The sequence below is a fragment of the Carettochelys insculpta genome, chromosome 1, assembly GCF_033958435.1.
Source record: "Carettochelys insculpta isolate YL-2023 chromosome 1, ASM3395843v1, whole genome shotgun sequence".
Lineage (NCBI taxonomy): Eukaryota > Metazoa > Chordata > Testudines > Carettochelyidae > Carettochelys > Carettochelys insculpta.
In genome coordinates, this window is record NC_134137.1 from 286,935,083 (window position 1) to 286,960,674 (window position 25,592).

Below are 25,592 nucleotides of genomic sequence, written 5' to 3' on the forward strand. Positions count from 1 at the left end.
CTTTCCTGCCCCACTACCTCACAGACATGGACCCCTCCGTGGCTGGGCAGTATGGTCTCTGTGTCTCAACCCCAATGCTGCAAGGGGTGTGGTCAGGCGGAGGGGCACTGGGGGATCCAGGAGAGGCAGCCAGGGTATGGGAGCAGGAGTGCAGGGAACAGGTGCTTGGACAAGGGCAGAGGGGTCCCAGCAGGAGGGGGTTCGGAAGTTGGGAGCAGAGGGTTGGACTGGACGTGGGATTCCTAGGGGTGAGGGAGCAGTGGGGACCGGAGAGGAAGTGGTGGTGCAGTGGGTGGTGATCAGAGGGCAGGGAGCAGGGGGTTGTGTTGGGGTCAGGTGTCTTAGGGGTGGTGAGGTAGGGAGGACATGGAGGTCCCAGTAGAGCAGTCAGGGGTTCTGGAAAAGGGGGTGGATAGGGGATGGGTGTCTCAGTGGACTGGGCAGGAGGCAGGGAACAGGGAGGGCTTGAATAGGAGGCAGAGGACATAGCGGGTATTAAGGGGGTGTAGAGCAGTCAGGTTTGGATAGGAAGTGGGAGGCCCAGGGGAGAGGTCAGGGCCATGGAGCAGGGGGCAAGCCGGTCATGAGAGCAGAGGGCGTTGGATAAAGGGTGAGAGCCCAAGGGGGTGGGAGCCAATCCACACCTGACTCTGCAGGGAGGCACAGCCTCCCCCAGCCGTCCCAGTCCTGCCCTCCACACAATTTCTGAACTCAGTGGGCCCTTGGGCCAAAGGCTATCCCACCCCTGAACTAGCAGCATGCGAGTGCTCAGCAGGCAGCTGTGAGGGGTTACACGAGCTGCCCCTCTGCCGCTGCTGCTGCTGAGGCCTCTTGTGTGGCAGGGCTCAAGCCATGGCAGTTGTGTGTGTCACTCTATCACCAGCATCCAGGAGCTGGAGGGGTGTGTAGTCCCACCTACACGAGCTGGGACAGGGAGGGAAGCAGTGAGTGGGATGGGACAGGATGGTGTGATGCAGGGTGGCAGAGTGAAGGAAGCAGTGAGTGTGATCGTGTGGGCGTGGGTTGGGACAGGGAGAGATGCAGTGATGCTGTCGGGGCAGCAGTGTGATGTGGAGGGACACGATGCTGGGGGATGGGCTGGGGGAGTGTTGGGAACTGGAATGGGAGGATGGAGCCAGGGGAACAGGGCTGTGGTGGGGCTGCGCCAAGGTGGAGCCTGCTGAGTGCTACAGAGGTTCTTGTTCAGGGGTTGGGGAAAGATTTTGCCCAGAGGGTCACGTCAGGGACAGAAATTGAATGGCGGTGGGTTGGGGACTGGGGGAGGCTCTGCCTCCCCAAACAGCCAGGCACGGCCCAGCCCCTGCCCCCAGCCACACGCCTGGAGCAGGGGCTGGCAGTGCAGCTACTGTGCCACCCAGGCCCTGGGGGAAGGGTGGTTGTGAGGTGGGGCAGCAGCAGGGGAGGGGCCGGGTCTAGCCTCCTGGGGTGGCTGGAGCACCAGCTGCTGCCCCTACTCGCTGCACTTCTCGGAGGTAGTTCTTCCCTCCCGTGACCCAGCCCCTGGGAGCGGCACCTGCGGGGCGGTGGGCTGGGACAGCACACGGACACCCCCGCCCCACAGACCCGAACACCAGGAGCTGGATGTTCTGGCTCGGCTGCTTCCCCACAGGCCGTGCAGCAGCTCGCAGGGAGCCTGGGCTGTCACCAACCGGCCATTTAATGGCCTGGTCAGCCCCCTGGAGTCTCCAGGTTTCCGTCTGGAGCAGGCAGGCCCTGCCGCGGGGGAGGGGGCTAATGGACCAACTGCCCAGGGGCCTGGGCTCTTCTCAAGGGCCTGGAGGTCCTGGCTGCTGTGTGGCAGCTCTGCCTGCTCTGGGGAGAGCAAAGACCCTTTGATGCGCCCCATGCAGATTCCAGGGCAGAGTTAAGCTAATGCCCAGGTAAACGTGTTGGTCCTTAAGGTGTCACGTGGCTCCTCCTTTTTTCTGAATGGAGAGACACTGCTGCAGCTTTTCCCCATGCAGCAGGTTAGGTCCAGGGAAGGGAGGGGAGGGTGCAGTGTGATAGCCTGGAGGCTCCTCTGAGATGGTGGGAGACAGGGCTGGGCCATCCAAAGGCTGTTCTGGCCATGGTGTGTGTTTGGGGCATCTCCAGGGGAGGCTTATGGCCCTGACCAAGGGATGGGGCAGGGAGCCAGTTGATTTCTGCCCCAGAGCCTGGAATTGCTGTGAATGGGGCTGGGACCAAGTGTTCCAGTCCAAAACTGGGCACTTGGCCTCCCTAATCCCACGCAGTCCCATCCCCCACCCCCTAATCCACTCACTACATCCCCTTCCCCCATTCCCATCCTGTCCCGCCCCTGACACCAGTGCCCCTTACATCTTTCTCCCACCCCTCTGCCACCTCCCAGAGCCACCGTCCCACTTCCAACATGCACTCTCTCTCTACCTTTCCTTTTTCTCCCCACTGTGCACACCTTTTACTTGTTACATACTATTGTTAGTCTTTAAGGTGCTATGACAGGATTGCTTGCTTCATTTTGCGAAGATACAGACACACTAACACAGCTCCCCCTCTGAGACTATTGACACTGTCAAGAGTGCATAGGTTTTTACGTCTGCATGAGATGATTAACTGGAGTAGATTTGGATGTGTGTGTGTGAGAAAGAGAGAGAGAGAGAGAGCATGATAAATGTAAGGTGTCTTGCAGGGGTACCCTGGGATCTCCTTTGGTCAACATCAGAGTACTGATCCAGATCAGCGGAAGCCTGGCTCCACCTCCCCACATCTAACTCACCTGCTCAGTAAAGTTATGGGAAGCAACTAGTTGGTAATGACAACAAGATGAAGTTTGCATGAGTGTAACATATCATGTTCATATGATAGTGTAGTGATTACCAATAAATATGGTGTTTTGCCTTAGCCCTCCGCAAAAGATCCTGCATAATTCTTTTAAGTACAACAAACTGACCTCTGATAAATCCTTATGTCCCCTGGCATTTTAGTGTTTCCTGTGTGTCTGCAAATACCAGAAAATAGTGTCACCTATGTTTGCATTATATCCATAAGACCAGTTCAGGACCGTGCAGACTTCATGATTCTATCAGAGATGGAAGAAACCAACCCATTACAATCAGTGCTGTGTGGGTTTGAGGGATTAGGGGTAAAAAAAATGCACTTAAATTTACAGGCTAAGGGTGACGTTATATGATGTAGAAAATCGCATGCTGGGAACTTGACCCCTAGTTGCTGGACAGCCCTGGGTGAATCATTTCTATTAAGCAACATTTTGCAAAAAGTTCCCAAAGACATTATGCTGGATGGTGACGTGTGATACACTGAGATATCTATGTATGCTGTACCACACTTTTCATCAGCTTATGTACTCTATGTGAATATGCCCAGTGTATAGGGCAACCATATCTCCCTGTCCCAAATACAGGACAGGGAGATACTGGGAGGGAGGGGCAGCTCCTTCCAGCTGCATCAAGCTCCAAGGAGCTGGTGCTCCCCCCCACCCCAGCCCCGGAGAAGTAGCAGCTGCCAGCCCTCCCCACCGGAACCCTGGGGAAGTGGCAGTCATGGGCACTCATCATCCCAGAACCCCAGGGAAGCATCAGCCGTGTGCGCTCCCCGCCCAGAGCCCTGGGGAAACGGTGACAGTGGTCCCTCCCACCCCCCACCTCCACCTCCACCTCCAGCTCCAGCTCCCAATGACCTAAATATGGGGCAATTCATCTCTTTATGGGACTGTCCCATCCAATATGGGATGGTTGGTCACTTTACCAGTGTGTTGCGAGCCCTTGTGTATGACCTTGCATGCACAGTAATATAATAAATTAGAGGGGTGAAGGGGATTGCTAAAAATCTAATGTGTAAAGGACTGCTTTGCCTTTGTTTCTCTGAGTCAATAGCATTTTGTGTATGTGTAGCTGTAGTGCATGCGTTGGCTATTCACTCTCAAATGATCACTGGAGAGTGATATTCTTAAACTCTGCCGAAATAAAACTGTTCCTGCATTCTGAATTTGGAATTAGTGGTGATAATTTGTTAAAGCAAGTAGTGACTGTCGGATATGCTGGTTCATGAGGCACCTGTAGCCTAGTTGGTGATCCTGCAACATCTTTGCAGTTTTTCTCAGATAAAGTGACTTGCCCTATGGTAGACTGTGACTGCTGTGGATATTGGCTGCAAGATGCATTCTGGGTATTTATGAATAAAGATTCTTTTCTTTCCACTCAGGAGGGATCAAAACTTTAACGCAAAAATTCTTCTCAGAGCCACAGAACCATAAGAACTGTTCTTGGCTTTTATTTTACCTGCTACACTACAAACACGTATTGTCCTACCAAAGAAAACTACACTTACTACTTAATTATGTTATTTAAAAAGCAGTACATTAATATGTTGACAAGGAAAAAACTGTCTTCATGTTCTGTAATTCCATAGCACATATTAGTGGTGGGGGCATTGGAGAGTAATCATAAGGCACAAGAAGACTCAGAAGAGCACAAGCTTGATTACAGGTTAGTTATTTACTCTCATCTGCTACATTTGCAAATAATATATTTAAAGAAAAGTATTAAAAGCCCTTAAGATGGAAGCTTGGAAGGACAGAGACAGGCCAGGTGAGGCTGCCTGCTGGAGTTGCAGTACTGAAGAGGAAGTGCATTAGGGTTCTGTAGCAGCTAGCAGTCAGAAGAAAAATGAACTGTGACTGAGGAAATCTGACCCTAGGGAGCACGGGGTGCTACAGGCAGGTGGGGAAAATGGGACCAACCCATGCTGTGGGGACCAGCCTCTTCTTTCCTCCCCGCATAACCTGAGGCACTGGCTTCCAAAACATGGGTCTTGGGGTCGTTGCTCCACCTTGCCCTATGGACGGAGCAGATGTGTTTCCCATGGAAGAACAAAGCTGTTCCCAATCCCTGATTTTATCAACACATCAACTCCAGAACCAACGCTGGGGGGGATACAACCACAGCAAGTGCCAGAACATGCAAGTGGACAGTGACCAGCTATTTAGCTTCATAGGGGTAGTCATGTTAGTCTGTAGCTTCACAAAAGTCTGCCGCTTTTCTTAAACAAACAAAACAAACAGAACAAAGTCTTGTAAAACTTTAAAGACTAACAAAATGATTTATGAGGTGATGAGCTCTCCCGAGACAGACTCACTTCTTTAGATCTGGAAAATTGTGAGAAAGCTCATCAATTCATAAGTCATTTTGTTAAAGTGCGACAAAACTCCTGCTTTGTTTTGTGAAGTTACAGGCACAGGGTTACCTCCGTGCGACTCCGTTTCACTTAGGGAATGAGGTTTAGCTTATTGGTTAGTTTGAAAAGCCCGCGCTACTGCAAGATTGGTTAATAGTATCCTTCAGCTGTACAGTATTTCCTCTTAGAAAATATTCAGAAATACACAGACTCCTGTGAGGTGAGTTTCTGAATGCTCTGGAGTATAAAATTATCTTCTGAGCAATTTTCTAATGAATTTTGAAAAACCATCGTGTAACAAAGAGCTGGGGATGGGGAGGCAACGAATTCTCTAACTTTAAACAGATTAATCACGTAGAAACCTTTATTCTCTTTAATCTGAACAAAAGCAGCCTGTAAACAAGCTATTTTTGGGGTTTGGTATACAAGTGATAAGCCGGGAGGTTACAAAATTCAAACTGATCTAATTGGAAATTAATACTAACACGGTCTTAAAGGAGGGAAGGAAGACGGAAGACAAGGGAAGCGATATTTTGTGTCCTATTTTCTCCCTTAAAACCTCATATTAAATTAGATGGATTCTGGTGGGGGTCGAAGATGTATCAGGACGAAACTATATGTATTTAACCCTTTCACCACGTCAGTATTGCAAGTATCACTTAAGAACTCTTGCAGTGTTTAATCTACTGTATTTATAGCAGAACAAGAGAGATCTATCATGAGGGCGCAGTGGCCCTCGATCTCAGAGAAGGGTTATTGAAAGGTAGTTCTGTCACCCTCTTTGACCGCCAATTACAACACGAAATGCAACGATTAAGAGTTGTTTCAATCTATTATAGGTTAACTATTAGTCCTGCCTCTCCCTTATGTAAAAAATAGAGCAGCAATAACATTGTTTAATGAACGGGTCATTTTGCAAGAAAAACAGATTCACTCAAACGTGTTGTAGCATCCCATAGTGGTTAACATTACCTAACTTTTATTTATTAGTTTTATATCAACAGTCCCAAAAAGCAAAGTTATCCAGCTTAGCTAGAAAAAAATGTCATTTGATGTACTTTAAGTTGTTTTGTTTTTGTTTTTTTGTGCGGGGGGGGGAGGTTGCTTTACCATAAGAAAACGGAGAGGCACCACTGAGTCTGACAAGCCAATGTACTTTAAAATAGCTTACTATCATTCAGAGGATCAGTCCGTGGGATAAAGAACATAAGAAATAAAACATACTTTCATAAAAGCACATACAAGATTATATTTTGAGTTTGAAAAAAAGGCAAACAGCGATATCAAAGCTCTTTGACTGAAAAAGTGGGTGGCTCTTAAAAGAGCCTTTGGGTTAGCGATGTCTCACAAAAATTACTTAGAACTGGTGTATTTGGTGACAGCCTTTGTGCCTTCAGATACAGCATGTTTAGCAAGCTCTCCTGGTAACAACAATCGTACAGCAGTCTGGATCTCGCGGGAGGTAATGGTTGAGCGCTTGTTGTAATGCGCTAAGCGAGATGCTTCGCCCGCAATTCGCTCGAAGATATCGTTAACAAAAGAGTTCATGATGCCCATAGCCTTAGAAGAGATACCAGTGTCAGGGTGAACTTGCTTCAGCACTTTGTACACATAAATGGAATAACTTTCTTTCCTGCTTTTCTTACGCTTCTTATCGCCTTTCTTCTGAGTCTTGGTAACAGCCTTCTTAGACCCTTTTTTAGGCGCTGGAGCTGATTTCGCTGGTTCTGGCATTATTATCGCCTGCTGTCTCAACCAATTTGTAAAACGAAAAAGGTACACCGACGACAGCCTCCACCGCTGTATTTATAGAGCTTATACGTATTGACGTTTTCCTTTTTTGCTTTTCTATTGGCTCTGAGACAATAGTCTCCTTCAAAACGTTTATTTAGCCTTCTCATTGGTTAGAATTAAATCTCCATTACCATTAGCTGTTGAGACAATACACCGTTTTCAGCCAATCACAATGTCTTAAAACGCCAACGAGCGAAGGTATAAAGGCAGTCAGTAGCAGGCGTAACACATTTTTTCCTTTCTCTGTAAGTTATAAATTTATTCTACTTTTATCTTTACAATGTCTGGACGAGGAAAACAAGGAGGTAAAGCGAGAGCTAAGGCTAAGTCTCGCTCTTCGCGGGCAGGTTTGCAGTTCCCGGTGGGTCGAGTGCACCGTTTGCTACGAAAAGGTAATTATGCTGAACGTGTAGGTGCTGGAGCTCCTGTGTACATGGCCGCAGTGCTGGAGTATCTGACTGCTGAGATTCTCGAGTTGGCTGGAAACGCTGCTCGGGACAACAAGAAAACCAGAATTATTCCCCGTCACCTGCAACTCGCTATTCGCAACGATGAGGAACTCAACAAACTGCTTGGGAAAGTGACAATTGCTCAAGGGGGTGTTCTTCCCAACATCCAGGCTGTGCTACTGCCCAAGAAAACCGAGAGCCATAAACCTAAGAGCAAATGAAACACCACCAGGAAACAAATCTCCAATATAAAACTAACCCAAAGGCTCTTTTCAGAGCCACTACAAAGATCGAAAAAAGGGCTTAATTATCTTTTACAACACACTTACATGTAATTATTGGAGCTACAGTAGCTGCAATAGTTAAAATAGTTTAAAATAAACAATTATGTATTGGTTTAACTACAACTGATCCTTTTCCAAACTGAAATACATTTTTATCACTTTTGTGATAAACTTCTCGTTGAATTCACTATTTACAATTGTCCAATTAACTTGATTTCTAGATGTAAAAAGGTAGGAATTGTCATTTCTTCAAAAGGTAGGTTTTAATGTCGCTCCCAGAGACTAGCCATATTCTTTACCTGTTGTTCTCAGATTTTGTTAAAAGAAATTTTCCAGCTACTGAACTGACTTGTGAGGGAATGCTGGGTAAGACTAAATTTATCAAGACCCCCAGTATCCTCACCGTTACTTAAACAGTTACGGATTTCTTCTGAAAGGGAACAAACTTCAGGGTAGTTTGAAAAGCCTGTTCAGAGCAAGGATTGGCTAAATTTCTCAATTGCTTCTGTTGCTCTTTACCAGCAAACCCAGAAAAAGGATGCTGCTTACATCAAAGTCCCCCCTGTAGACACATGTTCATCTTCTGACTCATTTTATAACTTATGGAGATATTTGAATCTAAATGTTTGAAAGCTTACACCTGTACATTTTCTGAATACCTTTCTCCCAAAATTAAAACAGCTATGGGTTTGAAGCAGTGGAAAAAAACAAAGCCTGAAGAATTGTATTCTTTTCCTGGTGATTAATACCGTAAATCTTGCACAGTTCGTGCGTCCTGTGGTACACAAACACAATAAGTAAGAGAAGGAAAATTCCTGGAAAGCAGGTTGCGGTTACTGGCATGCGAAGACGCCGTTTCAGCTCTTTCTTTGGAAAGGATGGATGGCTCTTAAAAGAGCCGTTGTGTTTATCTACAATAGGAGTTTTTATTTCTTGGAAGCCGTCTTCTTAGCCTTTGCTACTTTAGGCTTGGTTGGTTTAGGCTTGGCCACTGTAGGTTTCAATGCCTCAGTCTTAACTGGACTCTTAGCTACCTTCTTGGGCTTAAGCACTTTACTCTTTTTCGGGCTTTTAGCTGCAGCAGCCGCTGCTAGTTTCTTGGTATTTTTTTCACTTTTCCGAGTGGCAGTCTTTTTGGGTTTTTTGAGGGCGCTGGCGGACTTCTTGCCAGCTGTTTTGTCAAGCTTTGTTGCTAGTTTTTTTTCCGGTGCCTTGTTCTTGGCCTCAGCGGCTTTACTGAGTTTAAAGAAACCAGAAGCACCTGTGCCTTTGGTCTGCACCAATGTACCTTTGCTTACCAGGGTCTTCAGTCCTGTTTTAATCCGGCTGTTACTCTTCTCTACGTCGTAGCCATCGGCAGCCAGAGGGTTTTTTAAAGAGCGGGGACGGAGACTCCTTGGAAGCGGACACCGCCTTGGTGATCAGCTCGGTTACGCTGGGAACCGAAGGTTTGCGAGCTTTAGAGCCGCCTGTCGCCTCTTTTGGCTTTTTAGATGTTTTTCCATCAGGAATAGAGAAAGCAGAAGCAACAAGCGCCGTTTCGGACATTGTGGTTAATATTTCCTATATACTAGCAAAATACAAAACGCTATTGGATTGGACGGGAGAATTCGGTTGCTTGCTAGTTATACACGCTAACAGTCCTGTGATTGGTGCGTTACGGAATCCTCCCAGAAAGCAGAGCAGACTCATCTCCGGCGCGATTTGTGTTTTTTCACAGTAACACACACGAGTATTTTTGCCTAATAATGTGCCTCATAACTAATAACCCAATTTCGTAGTGAAGAGGGAAAGGGGCATTTTCATTCAACAGATTTTCAAGCTGAATAGAGTAAAAATGGGTTTAAAGAAGAGTCAAAGCATTAAATCTCGGAATCCTACCAAAGACTTAGGGACAGGAGAACTAGATTTTCCCTGTGAAATAAAAGGTAATGGTCCTTCAAAAACCACAACTACAACTAAGTCTTATTGTAAACATTTTCTACATATTGGGGTAGGAAGCCCATTATTTAAATAAATTTCTTTAGTGTAAAATAATTTCTTCACTTCAAAATCAACACGAACTTCTCTCAGGCTTAAAAAAGCAGTCATATAGCACTTTAAACACTTATAAAATCATTTATTAAGTGATGAGCTTTCGTGGGACAGACCCACTTCTTCAGATCTACAGCCTTACCAGAACAGAGTCAATATATAAAGCACAGAGGTCCAAAAAGTGCTTTCAAGTTTGACAAATCAGAAAAATTGTTATCAAGGCTGGTAAATCAGAAGAGCCGGGGAGCAGGGAGGGGAAATTAAGAGTGAGGTCAAACTTCTCTCAAGCTTTGAGCATGGTCTGAGAAATAGCTCCCTAAATTCAATTTTTCTTTTTCATTGTCTGGTTAAATATTTTCTAATTCCACAAAACTAATAAGAGATTTCTGGAGTGATCTTTGTTAGAGAAGTACAAATGGGAGTAATTTTATGCCATACCTTTCTAAGTGCTCCAAGATATATTATCATTCTTTTAAAAGACTGAAATTATAGTATTGCTATTTGAATAAATTACATTCCTGTACAATGACTATTTTCTGGTTTCTGTAACTGCAATTACTAAGGAAGCTGATAATGTAATTTTCTAGATTTCAGTTTGTAATGGAAAAAGGGATATTTCACATCATGATCTTTTAAACTTTATAGTAGGTCAAAAACTGTGGGCTGCTTTACCTTGTTCTTGAGGAGTGATTTGCTAAAGGAGTTGGAATGTGCTCTGAAGGATACTAAAGAATTCATCGAGAAATTTTCTGAGTGGAGGGGTCCATACTGATGCAAAATTATTAATGTATTAGGTGAGCTATAGTACTGGCATTTGGATCAAGATACAGAGAGAAGAGAGCATGCACAATGTAAGGTGAAATCAAAGAGAAGCAAAATCCAGTTGACTAGAACACACAAGAAGAGGGATTTTTCTACACTTAAGCTACACTGGAAACTTCTACCAGTATGCTGATATTATATGGCATTGGTGGTCAACCAGTTAGGGACAAAGAGCCACAATAGGAATGGATAAAGTGCAAAGAGCTACATATTTTCATATATATGAAATGTCTACATAAATGAGTCATATATACATAAATATTGATAATATATATTTTTTGTATATCTATATAGTACTTGGCTCAATGCCTTCCCCCTCCCCCAGAGCCAGGCATTAATGCTGGTGATTAATTAGGGCCCCTGGGGCTGCTGCTGCCTACCACCATGTACTTCTCCCACCAAGTAGTGGGGTGCAGGCTGGAGTGGGCAGATGGCATTCCCCACATGTGGATCTCAGGAAGAGCTGCATTTAAAAGCTCTAAGAGCTACAGGTTGGCCATCCCTGTAATGTAGGGATTCTGGATATATTCTTTCCTCCCCATGCCTGGCTTTGAACTGTTACATATACAGCTCATTTAATCAAGACCTTTCCTAGTGGCACCATCTCCTGCGGCCCCCTTCCCTTCCCCCCTCACTTCAGAACTCAGTTCAGACCCAGAGCTGTGGTCCAGTCTGGGCCTCCACAGGCCCCCTGCCTCCCCTGGGAGCTCATGTTGGAACCAGGGGAAGCAGCCCAGCCCAGGTCTACCCAAGTTCACACCAGGGATGCTGCAGCCTACCTTGTGTCCATATCTCCCCTTTTCCCACACAATCCATTCTATGCTCCCTTAAATCCCCTCCATGGAAAGACTTTTCTGTGCCTACCATTTTCCACTCCTCAATTCTTTCAGCATGGTAATGAGCACAATGTGACCCCTTATTACCTCCTTCCTCCCCCATTTACCTCTCTCTCCATGTGAGGGGCTCTGTCTACTTCAGTTTTCTATTTCCCATAATTCCCTCATGCTGGGGAGGTGGGTGTATGTGTTTCTACCCCATACCAGGATCCCCATGAATCACCTTAAGAACAAGGGATTTTATATGCCTCTGATCCCTATCAGATAGTCTCAGCACTGCATTATTTCTCACTTTCTCCTCTCTCCTAATTCACTCTCCTTGACCACTGCTTTTCCCCCCTCCCTCCCACGTACTGATGATAAATACTTTATGATATCATTATAATAAATTCTGGTAGGGAGCTTGGACTGAGTTTTCAGATAAGTGTATTGTGTTTGAAAGCATTACATTTCTTGCTTGATCTGTAGACATGGCAAATATGTTTGGTGCTGTGGATAAGGGTTGTGCCCTTATTTTCCTTTTGGTATTCCAATTTTACCCTGAGTCAGTATGGTTCTGGACACTAATCTTTACAAAAATCCCTATAATTTTGGAATAGATTTCAAGTGATGCTGAAAATTATTACACACAACCATGCACACACACTTCTGTATGTGGCATTGAGTGTAATGCCTTAATAAACTTAGACAACAGAAAAGGAAGTATCGATGATTGCAGGGTTCTTGTAGCTTTGCTGGTCCCAGGGTGTTAGAGAGACAAGGTGAGTAATGCAATATCTTTCATTGGCCCAGCTTATATCTGTGAAAGAGGCAAGCTTACAGAGAGAAAGCTTGTCTCTTTCACCAACAGAAGGTGATTACATAAACGATATTGTCACACATGCTATCTCTCTAATATTTATACATCATCATCAACAACCATGAGCTCAGTGCCCATTGGTGTCTGATGCCTCTCTCACTATTTCCTTCCTTCTCTTCCTGTCCAGTGTAGGGTGGCTTAGTTTCTGTAGACTAACTCTGCACCAATCTACTATATCATCTACCCATTCTCTGTGAGGTCTGCCTCTCATATTTATGACTATGATCATTATTATTTTCTTGCATTATAGCCATTTGTTTATTAGGAGTTAAGTACTGACTGATAAAAACAGTTTCATATCTTTTACAGCTTGTGCACATTGAACAAGAATTTCCATCAGAGGTCAGCAGAGAATGAGAGAGTGAAAGGTGATGTTCAGTTTTTGAAAACCCCTTCTGATTACATCTATCCATGCTCTCTAAAGAGCTGGAGATTCAAAGCTACATTTCATTTTATTGGATTTGTGCTATTGTGTGTATACAGTAGTAATTTCAAAGTATTTTTTCCTCTGTTTTCACATTTACAATTTAGAAACTCAACTCTTTCCAGCATAAAACAATTATTAATGCCTCTGAGGAAGAGAAATGAGTTCCCTTACCTGGAACGGGAAATAAATCTTATTTGATTATTTCTGCAGTCATTGAAATGAAGTCACCCTTTTGCACGTCCTGAAAAAAAATAAAAGCCATCAATTAAATAACTCTAAATGGAAACTGGGAGGAGGGGGGAAGAACCGAAATAATGACCCGGCAGGCGAGGGAACGGACTACTTATCAAACTGTGCGCTCTTGGCAAAATGGCTGCTGAACAGGATTACTCAGAAAACCTGACTGGTCAGATTTTGCCGCAAACTGAAAGTCACTGAAAAATGTGAGAAATATCGTCCAAGGAAAATTTCTACAAATATGAAGCACTGTTATCTGAATACTGTGCAGATAGCAAACGTTATGATTAATAATAATTAATAATAATAAAGATATTATAGGTTGACAGAGACTATTGCGTCAAACAATGTGGAAAACAACCGATATTGCCACAAGTGCAGGGTTCAGTAGAAGTAGGTATTAGTACAGGTAGAAATTGACAGTGTCGCGGTGTAAAATATAATTGAAATACAGAAAATTTACGGAGTCGAAATGAAGCAGTATATACACCATGATGAGTGTGGGTGAAGGAAAGAAAAAGGTGTCAATAAACCGGCTCTCAGTAGAACAGCGTCACCAGAGGGAAGGAAGGAAGGAAAGGCTAATAGACCGCCCCCTTGAGGGAAAGTTTTCAATCAGGTCGGCTCCTCACTATATAAGACGTGTGCGGCTCTAGTAATTAGCAATTTTTCTTTGCGTTTTGTTTGGAGTGTTTGCGTAGCGCAACGATGTCTGGCCGCGGTAAAGGAGGTAAAGGTCTTGGCAAGGGTGGCGCTAAGCGTCATCGGAAGGTACTCCGCGATAACATTCAAGGTATTACAAAGCCAGCTATTCGTCGTTTGGCTCGTCGTGGTGGTGTAAAGCGCATATCTGGGTTAATCTATGAAGAAACTCGAGGGGTTCTGAAAGTCTTTTTGGAAAACGTAATTCGTGATGCTGTTACCTATACCGAGCACGCGAAGAGGAAGACTGTAACGGCTATGGATGTTGTTTATGCTTTGAAGCGGCAGGGTCGTACACTCTACGGTTTTGGGGGTTAAGGTTCATCATAAAACGAAACGGTAAAAAAACTAAAAGGCTCTTCTAAGAGCCGCCCAAACTGTCACATTAAGAGCTGTGTTATTGAATGTATTGTGTCTTTCATCTAGAAATCGGAACGGTCGGCTTGTTTCTAGGATAGTGGTAAATAAGTGTATTAAACCAACCTGTTTAAGATCACTAATTAAACTTTGAAATAAAAGTACAATTAGCCCGCTTATTGTTGAAGCCTAGGGTGGTTTTGCAAGGACGACTCAGATGTTTTGGGTTGGCTCTTTTCCTGACATCCCATAGTTTGAAAAGAGAAAAATCAAAACTTGTATGAGTTTATAGCAACAGGGATGTTTAAAATCAACATCAACACTTTTCCTAAAGCCTGTTTAAAACAGTAGAATGTATCCTTGCTGCTATTCAATTTTTCTGTACAGACTAAAATCATCTTTTTCTCATGTTTTCATAAACTGATGAAACAAAACCCACAAGTATGTTCAACGAGGGGAAGAAAAATTAAAAAGTTACACTTAAGAGGCTGTACCTGTGTTCTCTTGCTTAAACTTGACCCATTTTATTAGAAGAGAGGGTTGACTTTTTTTCTAGTTCTCATTCTGAGAACTGCAAAATACGTTTCTAATTAGCAAGTATCTGGTCAAATGATGTAAGCATCAAAAATAGCCCACTGAAAACCACTGTTCTGCTTTCACGTTTAGTAAATCTTATTTTTACGCACAGGGATAGATATATCTATGTCTTAGATCTGGAAAGGATTCCTTGTTTCAGTCACTACAGACCCCAAACAGGGTCCTCCAGGAGTGAGCTCACAAGCCTGGGTTCAGCAGGCCAATGCTTAAATCATTAAGCTGTCCCTTGTCCGAAGCCTACTTTTCCCCAGACCCTTGAAACACTCAGGGATTCAGCTCACAACCTTGGATTAACAAAACCAATGCTCTAATCCCTGAGTTAATCCTCCCACCTAATGTTCCTAATTCTTTCCACTACATGCATCACTTAGAAATTTCTGCATCTAGGTCTGTGAGTTTAGTTGGTTAAAAGTACTTCTTGTATCCTTTGTCTCAAAGCCATTCTATTTCACCTCAACATTCCCTGTCCACTTAGTTCTAAACTATATGTAATCTTCAGCAAACCTGTTAGATGTATTTTAGCTTAATCTAAAACCACTACTCTGTATGTAAACTGTTACATTGAATCACCCATCACTGATCTGATTTCGTAAGTGTGTTTTTTTTTTTTTGTTTTTTTTTTTTAACTTTAGTAACCAAGAACACAAGCCAGTACATCTCTTTAAGGCTTTAAAGTCATAAATGTGTTGCATCTCCAGAAACTGTGGCAGGTACAGCTTATAATAACTTTCATAGTTCCCACACACACGATCTGCAATCCATATAGATTCCAGCAACCCTGCCCATTCTCTCACAGTAAACTAAATTGTTCTAAAAAAATCCTTAAACAGAAGGAAACACCTTTTACTTCAACTATAAATTATTTTACATTCTTGAAAGAAAATTACGCTTCTTTGTGCTGGAGTCTGGAGGAAAAACATTGTCCCCTTTAATTTATCAACTACAATATTGTATGTGATAGCAGGTGTTTGTGTTCACCGGCTCAGTGCTTGGGAAAACGTGAAGTGCTGAAACTTAAACTATATAAAAAACTATTTTGTTAAAAAGTAGGGATAGAATATATGTTCAGATAATAGGTTTAATTATTCCTTTTTTTAATACTGAGTTGGGCAGTTCAAAATGCTTTCTGGAGTAAGAAAGCATTTAGTTGGAGGTGGTGGTGGTAGCCTAAAATGCAGTCTTTTTAGTCAAAACAAAAAAGCAGTCAAGTAGCACTTTAAAGACTAACAAAATAACTTATTAGGTGAGGTTTTTGTGGGAGAGACACACTTCTTCAGACCATAGCCATACCAGAACAGACTCCATATTTAAGGCACAGAGAACCAAAAATAGTAAGGTTCTCTGTGCCTTAAATATGGAGTCTGTTCTGGTATGGCTATGGTCCGAAGAAATGGGTCTGTCGCACGAAAGCTCACCCAATTAATTATTTTATTAGTCTTTAAAGTGCTACTTGACTGCTTTTTTGTTTTGATAGTATATAGACTAGCAAGGCTTTCTCTGTTTCTTTTTAGTCATTTTCTCTGGCCCCAGTAGCAGTTTCAGAAAAGGATACTGGTAATGAAGGCTTTGCTTCTGTGGATACAAGTTGTTATTGTCGAGTTAGCATTAAAATTCTCAACAATGGCTTTGAGATTGACTTAAAGAAACCGATTTGAAGTTGTATTTTCCAAATGAGGCATTTGGAATCAGTGAGGGAGGCAGGTATTGCTTCTTTATACATGCCACGGTTGGAGTGCGCGGGAAAAGACACGGCTTAGTCAGGGGTGGAAGATCTCTGTGGCTGCTGCCGATCAGTTTTAGTTTCCAATTGGCAAACGCCACGACAGAGAGAAAAACAAAGCTATTGGTGGAAGTCAGAGGCAACTCCCCCGCCAGCTGTGCACCAGAGAGATCGTTACCCTTTTTTTATTTGAAAAGCCCGCGCTATGCAAGGATTGGTTGATAACAAAACTTTCTGTAAATTTGAAAACACCCGCGCAGTGCAAGGATTGGCCAATCCTAACCTGTTTTATCTTACCAGTTACAGGCGTACTTAAATGCCCCTTCACTCTGCCAGCAGAAGTGGATACGATTCGGTTTCAAACCACTCCTCCAGATTTTATATTTGATTCACTAGCAGATTCGACTTCCGTTTGGAGACCTTTGTTTTCCTACATCTGACCACAAATAACCTGTAATAGACAGAGAACCAAAAACAGTAAGCAAGGGGGACAAATCAGAAAAAGATAATCAAGGTGAGCAAATCAGAGAGTGGAGGGGTGGGGGCGGGGAGATCATTACCTAACTTAATCTAATTCTTGATCTCCCCCCCCCCCCACCCCTCCACTCTCTGATTTGCTCACCTTGATTATCTTTTTCTGATTTGTCCTCCTTGCTTACTGTTTTTGGTTCTCGTGTCTTAAATATTGAGTCTGTTCTGGTCTGGATATGGTCTGAAGAAGTGGGTCTGTCCCACGAAAGCTCACCCAATAGACTACTTTGCTAGTCTTTAAAGTGCTACTTGACTGCTTTTTGTTTTGATAGTATATAGACTAGCACGGCTTACTCTCTGTTACTATTCAACCTGCAAGAGTGCATGATTTTAGAGGTGCGGAGTTAAATACTGACTGTTCCTAGTAAAGGTAATGAAGAGTAGATTGAATGACTATATTAAATCTAAACACACGCACACTATTGAAAAGCTGAAAATGATCTACACTGATCCCAATGTAATTCAGTGTTTATGGAAGGGAAAAATTGCACTGTTCTTTTTTGAAAAATGAGGAATATCTTGTCCCCACTGTAACTGAAAGTTCTGCCACTGATTTTTGGTTTTGTTTTTTAAGATAAGCCCCGAAATATTTTCTTGTTTCCTATTGGATCTTTAGAGATAACAAAACCCATTATTTGATTGTGTAGGTGGCTCTTAAGGGTCATCAGTTTTTTAACATTTATTTTCTGCACTGCTGTCTCTCCTCCCACTCAATTAAATTCTGTTTTTGGCTAATCAAATGATCTCTCATACCCTTTCTCAGCTGCAGCACTCCATTATCTGGATGTTCAAAATTAGCAGGCAGCCTCCCTCCCACAAATATTTAGAACAGAATGGGTATCTATAACTGTTGGGATTGTTTTCTCATTGAGCTCAATCTAGCTAACATCCCTTCAGCCTCCCAAAAACACATTCAACACTCATTCTACGTCTGCTAAGCTGGTGATTGACTCTGTGCTGAGGTGGCCTGTAGTATTATGAGTCAAAAGAGCAATGGGGTAGCCTGGATTCCCATGATCACTGCTGGCTTTTGTGTCACCAACGGTAAGTCAACAGTCATGTAATAATGTCCCTTATTGCAGCCTTCTGAACATTTTTTTAAAGATGCAAGCATCATGCACTATTCCTGACCAGCCAATGATAATATTGTTGAAGCATCCTCAGTGATCTCATTCTATGTTGTACTGTATAGCAAAGTGGGATGTTGCCAAAACAGGGATGTGCCATCCTTTGTCCAATCGCAGGTTATGAACCCCATTGCTGCAAAGCCATCTACTATGTCTTGTGCATTACTGAAATAGTCATGCACAACAAATTACTAAAGCCATACAAACTTTCAAGACAGCAGCTGCACAAGGTGAATTTTTCAAATCCAAAATGATTTACCATTGACAGGTAACAAGTGGAATTGAAAGCTTTCAAAGTGTGATTGCCACTCACTTCTCCATAATGAATACCTGTCTTGGTCCCCTGTCAGTGTGCTAGAGAGCTGGGGCGAGCTCAGCACATAAATCCTGGAACTCAACCTTTCACATTTACAGACACCATGTGTTGTCCCAAACCTGCAACACACAGTGATCCCACCAGTCAGTGCTGATTTCTCATTTTCGGTAACAGCACTCCACCATGTGCAAATTTTCTATGAATGCCTTCAACAAGCTTGATTTTTTTCTGTCATTTTCCACTTTGAAATACAGACAAATTGTGTGTCCTATATGTGCAACTTTCACAGAAATAGTGTGGGGGCTGTTGTTGATTGATGGAATTGGAACACTGAAGACAAGAAGTGGAAGGAACCTGCCCAAAGAGAGAGTCTAGGAGGTGTACACTTCAGATATCGAGGTTTTGAAAGCCCAGCTAGATATTAGACGGGGACACTTGGTAATCCTGAAACACAGATAATATTCAAATTATCAAATGACAAACTACCCCCTCCCTAATCAATCAGAAAAGTATAAATACAGCTGGTGAAAGTTGTTGGGGAGATTGTCTGAGGGAGGATGGTTTGGATATTTGTATGTATCTCATAGAAATATGAAGTAACACAGGAATATCTGGTTCCATTCCATCAGCCACTCAGAAAGGAGAAATTGTATATACTGTAACTAAATCTGGAAATACTATTATAATGATAATTGTTAGTTTTAATTCAGTGTTAAATTTCAGGATTTTGGAAATGCCCAGTACCAAGTAGACAGCTTGTAAATTTACAGAAGACAAAGCTCCTCAGAAGTAGCTGACTACTATAGTTGCCACCAAAGCTATGTCTACACTACACTACAATGTAAATTTCATTTTATTAACATTGATTTTATAACTCTGGGTTTTATAAATTCCAATTTGACTATCCTCACGTTCCCACAAAGTCAATTGATAGCTGTCACACTTAATTATCAAATATTGACTATTGCAGCCGTGCATTATGTGAACCTATGCCACAGTTCCCTCAGCCCTGTAGCATTCTGGGTATTTTTGCTGGTGCAGTATGGGAAAAAAAATGCCCCCAAAGTGGTTGTGGGTATGTGATGTCATCTTCACACATTACAGTGCCCTGGTTCAGTGGAAAGCAAAAGGCCATTTTTTCCAAAGTGAAAGAAGTAAAGGTAGAAAATCCCAGTTGAAGAGAAACCAAGTAGACTGGCCTTAGAAGGCGTAGCGTGCCAGGCGGGGGTCTGTCGTGCTGCCCTAGGATGACCCAGGTGTCTGAGTCATCTCAGCTGGCCTTCCAGCCACTTTCCCCCCACTTAAATCCAGAAACTTCATCCCTGAAAACATTCCAGCTTGAAGAAAGAGAAGGATAGTAAAGTTGGGGGGAAAAAAGACAATTTGTGATGCAGGATTTCTGGCTTCCCACTTTGGCGCACAGACATCTCCAACACTGGGGGGGTGGCGGGGGGAGGAGGCTGAAGCTTGCCAAATTTCCACATGCATGAATGACTCTGTGCCCTGGGATCCCCCAGGTGTCTGTGCCATCTCAATTGGCCCTCCAGCTACTTTCCCCTCCCTTGAAAGCACCCCTACCTGGGCAGAATGGTACGGCTTCTTCATGATAAGCCAACTAGCACTCCAGGCATAGGATTGCCATATCTGTCCCCCACATTTTATTAGGGGTGGTGTGGGGTTGGTGGCATTGTCTGTTGAACAGGTAGTTGAAAAGGACCCTCAGTCTGTTGCTCAGGGGAGGGGAGGCAGCTGTGATTGACCGTGGGCATGGCAGCCCCCCACATTCCATTAGGTGGGTGTCATGGGGTGAGGGAGGTTGTCAGTTGAAGGGCCAGTTAAAACGCTCTCTTCTCCCCAATGACAGGAAGGCCCCCAAAATCTTTCTTGCCTTTGAAGCCCTCACCATGCACAAGCCAGAACATGGTGCTCCCTGGCAGCATGGTCCGCGCTGCACAGCAGGCACATCCTTTTATTGGCCCTGGGGTTAGCCATGCGATGTAGTTGGGCACACGAAAGACCCCTGACTACATGGAGCCTGTGAGACAGTGGAGGGCTGCCCCTGTACAAATATAAACTGCAGAAAAGAAGTTTCTCGGTCTTCTATACAAGCAGAGCCCTCACAGCCTAGCTGCTACATGGTGCAGTGGTGCAGAGGCTGGTGCCAGCACTGAAAAGAAAATCCAAGTGCTCAGCTTACAGAGGGAGAGACAGAACCGTGAACTCTGTGTTGGAGCTATTTTTTCATGGGTAGATGCAATCACTGCAGTGATAATAAAGAAAGAAGTTCTCAGCCTCTCATACAAGCATGACCCCACAGGCCATCTGCCATGGACTTCCTGATGCCAAATTCAAATTCATGGCCTTCCTGTTACCTAATTGCTGTGCACCTGGAGAGCAGCGGGGATGGAAGCGGCCAGAGTGGACAACCATGGGGCATTGCGGGATACATACAGGACACCTGTGGAGGCTAATAAAGTCTATTAAAATACATGACTTTTTCACCCTAGCCTTAATTCAAATTTTTAAAACCAAACGAGGCTACGTGGAGTCGTTCCTTGTGATGTTATAACATTGACCTTAGCGCTCCCTAAAATCTACCTAATGGTATTTCCAGTGAAGACAGTGACATTGTAAAATCAAGCTAACTGCCTTAAATTCAACTTTTTCATTTAGTGTAGACATAGCCTCAGAAGGTGACAGGTATTGGGTGAGTGAAGATGCTTCTCTAGTACCAACCTGACACCATAGCTAAGAGATTAACAGCTATCAACAGTCCACCTAGCTGCTCATCTTTAAGCTTCTGTTTCAACCCTCATCCATGAAATTAGGCAGAATTTCAACAGTGATTTGAGTTTTCATAACTTGGCCATTCTGGCCTTACACAGGAGGGTGATTCTTTTTTTTTTTTTTTTTAAAAAAACAAAAAACTTAATCTGTGTGCTATTTGTGTTAGGGCAGGAACTCAGGGAACTGTGAAATTTGTGCAAGCCCCAAATCTGGGTTGTCTCTGTTTCAGAAGCACAGACCTCCATGCCAATGCTGTATCTGTCAGCAGTGAGGATCATACCCAATTAAAGTAAATTAAGATAAATTAGAAAAAAATGGACACTAAAATGTGTTTTAAAGCATGTATTAAGGGGTAAATTTACAATAAGTAGGGAGAGGGGAATAATGATTCTATCATCCGTAACATACAATGCACAACAGCTATAACTTACAGTAACCATAACCCACAGTAACTGGAACAGTTAATTAGGCCTGAAGCCTAGGACCCAAAATATCCAATGGAGAAGGAAAGAGAAGATAATAGTGAAGACCACAGGCAAGGAGGAGAATAACTTTACAGTCAATGGCAAGGAAGGCAGCTTGAAGCCTGGGACCTTCTACCACTGATCTATTTGAATGCCAGGGAGATCCCATGAAAAGATGGAGAACAGCTTCCCTAACTTGCTGATGATGACAGATGACAAGATGGAACTGACTCCATGCAGTGGCTGTCTGAGGGAACTTCTCTGATGGAACTGCAGCTGTATCTTGAACTGCTGCTTAATTGCTGTTCTACTGCATCTAAGGCAGCGGGTCTTTGCCCACGAAAGCTCATGCTCCAAAATATCTGTTACTTTATAAGGTGCCACAGGACTTCTTGTTGTTTTTGAAGATACAGACTAACTCGGCTGCCCCTCTGATACTTATCCTACTGCTGAATATTAGCAGAGAGATAGCTGTGTTAGTCTGTATTCTACCAAAATAAAAAAGCAGTCATGTAGCACTTTAAAGGATAACAAAATAATTTATTAGGTGATGAGCTTTTGTGCAACAGACCCACTTCTTCAAATTGTTGACATACCAGAATAGACAATCTATAAAACACAGAGGTCTAAAAATTGTTATCAAGGTTGGCAAATTAGATAAAAGAGACAGTCTTGTGAGTGGTGTGGGGACTGTGGTGGTGGGGGAAGTAAGTATTGGGTCAAATATCAAAAGTATGTGAAAGAGTCTTTGTAATGAGTCAGGTAATTGCTGTCCCTATTCAAACCACGTGTGAATGTGTTGAATTTGAAAAGGAATGCTAGTTCGGAACATTCTCTCTGTAGACCGTTGTTGAAGTCTCTTTTATTCAGAACACAAACTCTCATGTCTTTAACAGAGTGGCCCACTCCATTAAAGTGCTGGCTGACAGGTTTGCGTAACTGGGGAGTTTTGATGTCTGCTCTATGTCCGTTCATTCTTTGGTGAAGAGTGTTTGCAGTCTGCCCCGTATACAAAGTGCGTGGGCATTCCTGGCACATGGTGGCATATATGACATTAGCTGAGGAACAGGAGAATGTGCCCTTGATTCTGTATTTAATGTGGTTAGGTCCAGTGATGGTATCTTCAGAATAAATATGTGGACAAGCTGGCAACAGGGCTTGTTGCAGAGAAAAGTTCCAGGGTTAGTATTATTGTGATATAGCCTGTGGTTGCTAGTGAGAATCCTCATAAGGTTAGGAGGTTGTCTATAGGAGGGAACAGGCCTGTCACCTAGGACCTTCTGGAGCATGGCCTCATGATTTAGGATAGGTTCTAGGTCTTTAATGATGCATTGTAATATTTTGAGTTGTGAGCTGTAGGTAGTAATGAGTGGTGTTCTGTCACTGGGGTTTTTTGGGAGGTGAGGGGGGCTCTCTTGGAGTAGTTGGTTTCCTGGTTTTCATCTGGCCCTGTTGATTTGTTTTTTACTTGTCCCAGTAGGAAATTAAGGTTTATGAATGCTTGGTAGAGATCTTGTAGTTTGACAAGTACAGTCTTTATTTGACCAATGGTGTGAATGTTCTGCTGTAAAAGGGCTGGAAAATCCACCTGAATCTGGATTGACCCAGCCTGCCTATGCTACTGTCATCTGACCTCTTCACAAAATGGATTCTGCCTTTCCAAAATGGAATGCCACAAGAAACCAACACATAACATAACTATTTACAGAGACTTTTGATTATGTCTACGAAGCTGAGGCTAGAGTGTCCAAAGTTAAGGCTTAGAAGCTACTCCACTAAATTGTCATACTTAATAATTACAAAAGCAAACAACACAAATATTTTTTTTAAAAAAGCCATTGCATTCAGATTAGATAAAGCTATAACACCACATTTGTCCTTTTAATAACAAGAGTACGGCATACCTAATTTATGTAAAAAAAAAAAAAAAAAAAGCATTCCTGCAGCACCTTAAAGACTGACAATTTTTTTATTAGGCAATGAAGTTTCATGGGTAAGATCCACTGCATTTTTTGCAGAATATCTGTTGCCCAATCACTGAGTTTCTTGGCTGAGTAAAGGGAAAATAAGATATTTCTTTCTACATCTACAGTTGTGAGTTATAGAACAAAAAGATGAGTTAAAGAGTCAATAGCCTCTTGGATTCTGAAGTGAGCAAGATCTCCAGAGAGGGTCATTTGTTTCTACTTAGAAATTAAAATGGTGCAGTTGTCAATAGAATGACACATTCATAATTAACTATTACATCTGTGATTGTGGTACATCCTCCTTTGCTGCAGACTAGGGCACAGAACACCATTTCTATGCAGTAAACCCAGAGGCATGGAGTGGCCAGGAAACTGAGGCTATACACTAGTTAGAAACAGGCAAAGTTCACATATATCCCCATTTTCTATACATAAAAGTAAAAGAAAGTGAAAATCTGAAGGCAGAAATAACACCCATTTTAGCATATTCTTTGAATTAAATTAAGGTATACATTACATTAGCCCTTCTTATACATGCTTTTGAAAATGGCTGTGCATATGGGGTAGAAGAAATGGAGAAAGATAAGACTGAAAAATAAATTGGTCACATTTTACTCCTGATTGAAAATTTTTAAAAAATCAAAGGAGCATATTCAAAAGAAATAGTTCATGAATATGAAACACCTTTTCTGGAAGATCCCCCCAAACTTAAAATACAATGACAAATAAAAAGCACATGGTGAAAGTGGTTCTTATTTTCAAGAGTTCAGAGTGACCAGTATTGATAGAAATGTTGGGATTCCAATTTTACAATAATTAGGTAAGACTTGGTAATGTATATAAATAGTAATTCTCAGGGAATATGAAAGAAGTAAATCTCTCTGTATATGTTTTAGCTCTAAAATTTCTGAATTTGAAAAGGAGCAGTTTAGCGACCATGGCTGAGGAAGAAGGGAAGATTTGATCTCCCGCTCTTTTCTGTTACGTGAGCTGAAACATAACGTGGCCAATAGAAGAAAGGACAACACAATTGTCCCGCCTCTTTACAGTTTTTAAATAGGTCGTACAGAGCGTATTTAGGCTAATAAGCTGATCGTTCAGTTGATTTCTATTTGCTTGCTTTGTGTGTGTTCAAATCATGTCTGGACGTGGTAAAGGTGGCAAAGGACTTGGAAAGGGAGGTGCTAAACGTCATCGGAAAGTGCTTCGTGATAATATTCATGGTATTACAAAGCCAGCTATTCGCCGGCTGGCGCGCCGTGGTAGCGTGAAGCGTATTTCAGGACTAATTTATGAAGAAACTCGTGGTGTGTTGAAGGTATTTCTGGAGAACGTGATCTGTGATTCTGTCACGTATACCGAACATGCTAAATGTAAAACGGTGACTGCCATGGACCTGGTCTATGCTTTGAAACGCCAGGGTCGTACTCTGTATGGTTTCGGTGGCTAAGGCTTTTTTTTTCTTCCCAAGTCTAATAACGGCTCTTTTCAGAGCCACCTACGTTTTCGCAGTGAGAGCTGTATCAGCCTAACAAAAGCGGGAAGAAAAATGCCCAGCTAGGGAAAATAGGTGGTATACGTGTGATCTGAGCAACAAAATTATTAGATAAAGAATGTCCAGGCTCCCATGTTTCAGTGCTAATTCACGTACTGGTGCGGTGCGTTATCATGAAGGTCTGAAAACACGTAAAACAGGGGCTTTCGCCTGCTTCCTTAAAGACTGGTTAGGCTACTACACTTTGCGTTAGTTAATATTGTCTAGAAAATGGAAATAATAACTTTAATATATTTCATTAACAAGTACTTGGTGCAGCACTATGCAGATGATGCTGTATGCTTAGATGCGATCTGGCCAGTTCCCCTGGCAGTCACAGGGGTTCAAGAAATTGGATTTACAGGGAATAGAGTGGAGTTTAGAAAGCAGCGCTATGCATGTATTTAAAAATCATATCACTCGCTAATGTGCTTTTTGAGCTGTTGCATTAAATTTATTTGGAGGATACCCTATGTAAAATAGTTAAAGGGGATCAGTGAGAGAACCAATCATTCCCTCCGTATAAACGCTGTCGTTAGGGGACATTATTGGAATAGTCATCAAATTACTGAG

General features: G+C 42.9%; 4 protein-coding genes and 1 pseudogene across 4 annotated transcripts; 3 read left to right on the plus strand and 2 right to left on the minus strand.

The window, feature by feature from the left end:
• Nucleotides 1-6,239: 6,239 nt before the first annotated feature.
• On the minus strand, nucleotides 6,240-6,920 carry LOC142007331 (histone H2B 1/2/3/4/6). The gene has a single exon (XM_074983943.1). The coding sequence runs from the start codon at nucleotides 6,907-6,909 to the stop codon at nucleotides 6,529-6,531; it is 381 nt and encodes a 126-aa protein (XP_074840044.1). The 5' UTR covers nucleotides 6,910-6,920; the 3' UTR covers nucleotides 6,240-6,528.
• Nucleotides 6,921-7,206: 286 nt separating this feature from the next.
• LOC142007330 (histone H2A type 2-C-like) lies at nucleotides 7,207-8,390 on the plus strand. Its single transcript, XM_074983942.1, has one exon. It carries the CDS (start codon nucleotides 7,250-7,252, stop codon nucleotides 7,637-7,639), a length of 390 nt encoding a protein of 129 aa, XP_074840043.1. The 5' UTR covers nucleotides 7,207-7,249; the 3' UTR covers nucleotides 7,640-8,390.
• A 238-nt stretch (nucleotides 8,391-8,628) lies between these two features.
• Nucleotides 8,629-9,250, minus strand: LOC142007329 (histone H1.01-like; annotated as a pseudogene).
• Nucleotides 9,251-13,625: 4,375 nt separating this feature from the next.
• Nucleotides 13,626-14,552, plus strand: LOC142007332 (histone H4). Its single transcript, XM_074983944.1, has one exon. It carries the CDS (start codon nucleotides 13,626-13,628, stop codon nucleotides 13,935-13,937), a length of 312 nt encoding a protein of 103 aa, XP_074840045.1. The 3' UTR covers nucleotides 13,938-14,552.
• A 10,071-nt stretch (nucleotides 14,553-24,623) lies between these two features.
• Nucleotides 24,624-24,935, plus strand: LOC142007333 (histone H4). The gene has a single exon (XM_074983945.1). The coding sequence runs from the start codon at nucleotides 24,624-24,626 to the stop codon at nucleotides 24,933-24,935; it is 312 nt and encodes a 103-aa protein (XP_074840046.1).
• The last annotated feature ends 657 nt before the right edge of the window (nucleotides 24,936-25,592 follow it).

What these genes read in the sequence shown, in the direction of transcription:
- LOC142007333 (XM_074983945.1), top strand. Translation starts at nt 24,624, where the DNA reads ATGTCTGGACGTGGTAAAGGTGGCAAAGGACTTGGAAAGGGAGGTGCT.
- LOC142007330 (XM_074983942.1), top strand. Translation starts at nt 7,250, where the DNA reads ATGTCTGGACGAGGAAAACAAGGAGGTAAAGCGAGAGCTAAGGCTAAG.
- LOC142007332 (XM_074983944.1), top strand. Translation starts at nt 13,626, where the DNA reads ATGTCTGGCCGCGGTAAAGGAGGTAAAGGTCTTGGCAAGGGTGGCGCT.
- LOC142007331 (XM_074983943.1), bottom strand. Translation starts at nt 6,909, where the DNA reads ATGCCAGAACCAGCGAAATCAGCTCCAGCGCCTAAAAAAGGGTCTAAG.